Consider the following 7,085-nt stretch of genomic DNA (forward strand, 5'->3'; position numbering starts at 1 on the left):
GATAGGTCTACATGTCAGGGCACATGTGTACTGCGTCATTGTCAGCATCGAGTCTGTCCAATCGGAGAGCCAAAAAGATTACAACTCCCCTCCTGCTCGGTCACCTTCACTGTGATTGGTACATGCGATATGGAAACGTCCGGGTTACATCAGGCAGCCTGTGTGCCTGCGTGTGTGCTATGTGGGCCAGCGGCGACTGCGTGACAAAATGTTTAGCACCACTGAACTAATAATACTAGCTGGTCAGGTAATGATGGAAATAGTGAAGTAATACTCATGACAACATACGAATATTGATACGATCAGATGTATTGTGCTGTAGTAGGCTCACTTATCATATTCATGACCTTTCCATCCCAGATAAGAGATATAGAGATCCACAACCAAAAGAGAGCATAGGCCTACAGTAAGAGGAACAGGCTAACCCTAAAAACTCATAGTTCGTCCCAGAGCAGTTTGGGATACTGGGGGTGTGGCCGGAGTCTTCATTGAAGATTTTGTAACGTTGTGACAACATGACCACGTGTGTCATCCGCGAAGGACAAGTTACAAAACAAATCCATATGACATTTGAAGTCGTGTGTGGTGATAATTTTCAACTGTTCGGTGTTCGGTGAAGTCTTACTACTATGAAAGCTGATACTACCTAACAACGTGTTTGGAACTGCTGGTTAAGCGATGCACTTCGCCGATTTCCTCGCAGGATCTGTTGGAGGTAATGTCAAGCCAAGCTGGAGTTATATGCCCTACACCGCAATTGATAGCCAAAATGCAAACGTAGTTTGGTGGTGCAGTTATATAGAGAACAGTATTAATTTAAAAAGAAGCCATATTAGCAAAACAAAAGATGTCTTTTCTGTCAACCAGTGTTGGTGGCAGACTGGTTTTCATCTGTCAGACAATATTGACATTCCTGATCATCGGCGGTAAACGTTTTTAAGCTGATTTTGTTTGTTTGTTTGGTGGGGGCGAGTGATCAGAATTGTATCTATAAAATTAAGACTATCGCTTTTTAATCTGTCAATCCAGCACAAGTGCTGACACGCTTTCGGGTGTTACCTAAGATTAGGCTCAGAATAAACTGGCCTAGTGCTGCTGCTCATTTAGCCAAAACAGTGAGCTGCTAAGTTTTTAATGTTGCAACATTTTTCACAACACGGACCTTATTTACTATTTAGCCCAGCGAATTTTTGCTCTGAGGAGTTAAACACGCAGGTGAAGGTATGCACTGTTATTTAGCGTTTAGCCTTGAGTTTAGCCTTGAGTTTGAATGAATGCTGCTTTCCCCCTGTTGACAGGAGCCTGTGGGGTGGCAGTTGGTTACCCCTTCGACACAGTAAAAGTAAGTTTATTGTAATAAAATTATGCAGGCTACATGTCGCAAAAGTCATATGTAGGCCTAGGGCTTACACTGTAAACTAAACTTCCAGGTGAGGATCCAGACCCAAAAGCAGTTCTCTGGAATATGGCAGTGTTTTGTAAAAACCTTGGAAAAAGAAGGGGTAAGATGTTATTTTTTTCTATATTAATGCACAGCCTTGATCCAATCTACCACTACTTACCCTTGTTTTTTCTCCATGTTCTCCATGTGCAGCAATAATTTAAGAACAGATTCATGCATGCATGATGTTTATTTTTATCCACAGATGTCAGCATCCAAATCATTTTGATAAGACTTTCTGTGCCTTTCTGTTCTCATAGCCTACTGTATGCTTTTATACACCCATGTTCATGTTCAAATCCTAATCTGTAGGGGAGCAGATCTGTTGGTGTAGATTGATGGTTTGAAAGTACTGAGTTATTTATTTCAGAGTGATTTCCAATAGCATGTGTTTTGGTGCAATGCTTGGTTTGCCATTGGGACTCCTCTGGGCATTAACCTATTTAACTTTTCAAACTGTAAATCATTTATAAAGAAATGAGAAAGTAGATAGAGAGAGATGTGGCACCTATATATGTGAATATGTGTGTCTGTACATGTACATGTAATAAACTTCTCTTTGGGACTGTCAGAGAAAGACAAGAGAGAGCAAGAAACATTGAAAAAGAAAAGGGAACCCCATCTTCTCCATCATAATAGATTACATGTTACATATCCAATAATTAACTAATCAAGAACAGCATGTTTTTCATGAAACCTCTTCAGTCATTTTCAATGGGTTTAAGTACTATGGTGTAGTGCTCAGTGTTAGGAGTTAGGAGGAGGACATTAATCAAATCCCAGACACCAGTGGGACTCCTCTGGGCATGATCAAGGCTGCAGTGTGCTTTCAGGGACTTCAATGGACTTCTGAGGCAGTTCATGTTCATCAACAGCTTGGTGTAGTGTTTTCAGTGTAACAAATACTGAGCATTGTGACATAAAAATGAAACGTCTTCCTCTTACCCCTGCAGGTCCATGGTTTCTTTAAGGGGATGTCCCTGCCCGTCACCACTGTGTCCATGACATCCTCGGTGGTGTTCGGGACCTACAGGAACTGCCTGCAGTGCCTCAGTCAGTTCCACGGCCTCGGGGCCCCCAACACCAAGCTGGACGTCTTCCTGTCTGGACTGGCTGGGGGAGTGGCCCAGGTGAGACTGGACAGTAGTGTGTTATGTTGGGAGATCTGTGATACAAATGATGGCATCTCGAGCACATACTAGTGTCTCCTTGGGGGCTTATGAAGTCTGAAATGTCATAATCTCAATTTAAGGCTTTAAAAAGACCTAAATACCTCCACATATTGCATACTAGATCTTAAATTACATGTAGTTAAGTCTTGAATTTGTACATTCATTTACTGCTTCCTCCCTCTCTCTTGATCTTTTTTGTTGTTGAGAAATGCGTTAACGGAATTCATAGCTTGTTCCGTGTGTTGAAGTTTTTTCTTAACGATTCAGGTATTAGTATGCTGTAATAAAACCTCAAATGAGACCTACAGTACGTGGAACTGATCATAACTGGTAGCCAGAAAACAGCCTGGTCAGAATGTATCACCGTTCACTCAGCCTGCCTAGCTTGTTACTTTGGAAAGTAATTCTGGGACTCTGATTTTCCTTACTTTTTCGTATTTCATGTAGGTCTTAAATTTAATACATAAGTCTTAAAAAGGCTTTAAACAACTTAAATTTTACTGGTTGACACAACTGCAGAAACCCTGATATACTGGCCAGAGTGGCCATGGGGAGCCTGTTTAGATTCCAGCTGAAGGTCATTCCCCAATCCCACCCCATTCTCTCTGTTCCGCTCGCTTCCTGTCACGTCACGCCACGCTCAACTGGCCTGTCTTCATAAAGGCAAAAAGCCCCCAAAATAAACGTAAAAGTACTATACTACATACTAAAAAGTACCAAAGTACACACTAAAAAGTCACAATTTGAACTAATGCAATTAGCAAATCACAAAGGATGCAAGGAATCATGCAGTTCACAACTTTGTCCTAATGATTATTCTTGTCCCATCTATGATTTGTACTCGCACTATATATTCATTCTTGTGTGACAGGCGTTGAGGCTCACAGAAGGGTTGTGTTTTGCACTGCTAGGCACCCTCATCAATCAGAAGTGGCCCAACATAAAGTGAAATTTGGAGTAATCAGAAATGATAAATAAAATGAAATTGAAATATCTGTCAGAAAAATTCCCATTAGACATTTTCCCCAAATTGTGTAGCCCTGTAGGAATGTGTTATGATTTTGGTGTGGGAAATATGACATATATGACAATATGACAACACAGTGTAAGTTCTTCCAATAACATTTAGGTTTTCATTGACATTTGAAGAATTTGTTGTTTTCATGTGTGTAAAATGTCTGGTGAGGAGATTGGTTTTTACACACAAAGAAACTATTAAGCAGTGGGCTGCTCAATATTCATAAAACCAGTGAATATAATATGCACATGAATATCAAGAAAGTGCCTTCCAATATAAGCAGAAATAAAAGGAATTGTCTCAGTGTGATATAAGTAATGGCAGAAAAACTTTGTGTAATACATACAGACATAGGATACAGTATCAGTAACTAATGACTGCATTAATTTACTTACTAACCACTGATTTAGTACAACTGAACAAGAATTAGTGGCAAATTGTTGTAACAAACTTCTCTTTGAGACTGTCAGAGAAAGACAAGAGCAAGAAACATTCTGTGTTTCATTGAGATTTTATGCTATTGTGTGTGTGTGTGTGTGTGTGTGTGCGCGCGCAGATCTCAGTCATGTCGCCGGGTGACATTGTGAAGGTCCGTTTGCAGTGTCAGACGGAGTCCATGCGTGGTGGTGGTGGTCGTGGTGGCACTAACCTGGCCAAGCCGAAATACCGCGGCCCCGTCCACTGCCTGGTGTCCATCGTGTGCAAGGACGGGCCACGGGGCCTGTATAAGGGGGCCCTGCCACTGGCCCTCAGGGACGGCCCCTCCTTCGCCACCTACTTCCTCACCTACCAGACGCTGTGCGAGTGGCAGACGCCCGCCGGACAGAAGGAAACAGGTGAGGACTGGACAGATGGGCACATTACACACACACATACACACACACACGTACACTCTCACTCAAGCATTCACAGTCTCAATCATAGGTGTGCTAATTAGTAAAAATCAACTTTGCCAGGTGAAGGAGAGACATGTGGGCACATTATACACACACACACACTCACACACACACACACACATACACACACAAACACACACACAGACAGACAGACAGACACACACACACACACCCTGCTGTGCTTTTCATGTCCTTCCCCTGCCCTGTGTCCTTCAGAGTGGACTGCTGTGCTGTTGGCGGGAGGGGTGGCTGGCATGGCCGGCTGGTCGGTCGGCACGCCCATGGATGTCATCAAAGCTCGCCTGCAGATGGACGGTGCGCTGGAGCAGAAGAGGTACCGCGGCCTTGTCCACTGCGTGACGGAGACCGTGCGCGTGGAGGGTTCGACCGTGTTCTTCAAGAGCCTGGGCATCAACTGCCTGCGCGCCTTCCCAGTCAACATGGTGGTGTTCGCCGTGTACGAGCTTGCCGTCCGCGTCCTCCGCAAACCAGAGACAGTCACACACATCTGACATAGCCAGCACTAATGCTGTGTGTGTCTGTGCTGTGTGGATTATCAGGTCAATTAATGCATCTTTTATATACTTTAGCTGCTGGAAAAGCGCACAAAATGAAAGAAAGGGACATCAGTGTTTTAAATGTGAGCATGAAAGAGCTTTTACTGTCTGAGACTACCCATGAGTTGTATGCTATAGGTACTCTGCTTCTTAATTAAATGCTGTATCGTATTTGGGGCATCATGTGGAAATGTAGTGTAGTGGGGCATCATGGGAAATGTAGTTTTTGTGCCCATCCTCAGGATGTAGGCAGAGGCTAAAGTCACCACAGGAGGGCACACTGGCTAAAGGTTTGAGTCTGGAACAAAGCCGACCCAGAAAAGGTCTTGATCTGGCTCGGGTCTGGGGCTAGAGAGCAGCTGACTGGACCTTGTTAGCCGGTAAAAAATAATTATGGGTCAAATGGGGAGGGCCTATATATACTCTATATACTATGTAATATATTTATCTAAAATGATGAGGGGGGAGAGGAAGGTGATAAATGTATACCTGGATGTATGTATGAATGTTTACAATATGTTGACTTTTGTCCTCAGTCGAAGAAAAGAATATTTTATTTTGTTAATGAAAGTATTAATTTGGTTTCTGTTATTTATTTGAATCTCATGCTGTTACAAGTTAAAGAAACTACTGTTTGAGCTTGTCTGCTGCCAGCTACTGATGTGCCTAAGCACTTGTGGGGATTAATATGGGCATTAATAATGCAATAAATTAAATCCATCCAGATTTAATCTTCTGTCACATTATGGCCATCTTATTTAGTAAAACCTTTTGGATTTACAAAAAAGGCAGAAATGTTAGGTACTATTATAAGGTACTATTATTTCTCTGACCGTTCCTGGATTAGCCTGGCTGACACTAAACCGATTCTCAACAGATGGGTCTGCAGAACAAATTCAAATGCGCTCACAGATTCGTCTGGATTCACCCAGGCTTGAAGGAGAGCCTGTGTTTCAGAGAAATTGAAATTCTCTTGGCTGAAGAAATTCTCTTGGCTAAAGGGGGGCGGGGGGTGGCATCTTGTGCCTTTATCTCTGAAGTATCCTGAATGGCACTCTCGGTAGCCCAGCAGCACTTCTGAGGTGTCAGAACCCGCTGTGACCTGACGGCTGTATTTGCTATTTGCCAATTAGCAAACCTCTCTCAGCACTGGTGGGCTTGTTGGCTTTTTGCACGTGTTACTGTCAAGAGACCCTTTAAAGTCAGCACCCAGGGGCATTTGGGTTAGCATCGCCTGCAGGCTTTTAAGTTAGGTGCAAACCAACAACAGTGACACACGGGACCATCACTGGGAATCACATAGTGTTTGTGGTAAATTACGCCTCTCATGAATTCTATTTAAACGGAGATTGCGCACAAAAACACAAATTGGAGACTTGATATAAGGCAGGAGGTTTCAACTAATGGTGACATCATTCCAGCGACCACCATTCTGACCAAAGAAGCACTATGAGGGCCACCGCTGAATAAAAGAATGGTGATTTGCAGTGTTACTACATTATTGCATGGTTAGGGAACACCAGTGATGCCTTCATGAAGAACTGGTGAGCTGTGTGTCATTGGTTAAAACACCTGATATAAGGTAATGACTTCTTCTGTGAACAGGCTGATAACACCAACGATTCTGCAGTTACACTCCACACAGGTCATACTAGTTACTTTCTTATCAGCATGCAGCCACTTTGAAATTATTATAATATATATTATATTCATATATTCATAGCATGGAATTCAAATTCATTCATTCATGGCATGGAATTCAAATTCATTCTCATGTCCTTGACATTAACTAGTCTGATTGTGTAGCAAATGCTGCCATCTTGTGGCATATATCAAAACTGCGTTAGAATTTCCAACCAGATTCACTGTGCAGGTCAGCTTGAGTGAGCACTAAAGTATGCATCTGCAGAAAAAAGATATTTTTTGAGTAAAGTCGTTTTGAGAATAGGTTCTGAAGATTCCAAGCATGTGGCTGCCTGTCCTTTTCAGTGGAGGCCTCAC

At 42.7% G+C, this 7,085-nt stretch overlaps 1 protein-coding gene across 3 annotated transcripts; it reads left to right on the top strand.

Annotated features, from left to right (window-relative positions):
* The first annotated feature begins 173 nt into the window (after positions 1-173).
* slc25a47a (solute carrier family 25 member 47a) lies at positions 174-5,810 on the top strand. Of its 3 annotated transcripts, none has more exons than XM_048249621.1 (6): positions 174-247; positions 1,299-1,342; positions 1,431-1,502; positions 2,395-2,571; positions 4,188-4,467; positions 4,744-5,810. In XM_048249621.1, exons 4-6 carry the CDS (start codon positions 2,416-2,418, stop codon positions 5,037-5,039), a joined length of 732 nt encoding a protein of 243 aa, XP_048105578.1. In that variant the 5' UTR covers positions 174-247; positions 1,299-1,342; positions 1,431-1,502; positions 2,395-2,415; the 3' UTR covers positions 5,040-5,810. The 3 variants fall into 3 exon arrangements, with proteins under 3 accessions (XP_048105578.1, XP_048105576.1, XP_048105577.1); XM_048249619.1 differs by lacking the exon at positions 174-247 and adding an exon at positions 255-715; XM_048249620.1 differs by lacking the exon at positions 174-247 and adding an exon at positions 882-926.
* Positions 5,811-7,085: the final 1,275 nt, after the last annotated feature.

Source organism: Alosa alosa, chromosome 8 (assembly GCF_017589495.1).
Source record: "Alosa alosa isolate M-15738 ecotype Scorff River chromosome 8, AALO_Geno_1.1, whole genome shotgun sequence".
Taxonomy (NCBI): domain Eukaryota; kingdom Metazoa; phylum Chordata; class Actinopteri; order Clupeiformes; family Clupeidae; genus Alosa; species Alosa alosa.

What these genes read in the sequence shown, in the direction of transcription:
- slc25a47a (XM_048249619.1), top strand. Translation starts at nt 679, where the DNA reads ATGCACTTCGCCGATTTCCTCGCAGGATCTGTTGGAG. An exon ending in AAACCTTGGAAAAAGAAGGG is followed by an intron (nt 1,503 to 2,394) that starts GTAAGATGTTAT and finishes TTACCCCTGCAG; the next exon opens with GTCCATGGTTTCTTTAAGGG. An exon ending in TGGCTGGGGGAGTGGCCCAG is followed by an intron (nt 2,572 to 4,187) that starts GTGAGACTGGAC and finishes GTGCGCGCGCAG; the next exon opens with ATCTCAGTCATGTCGCCGGG.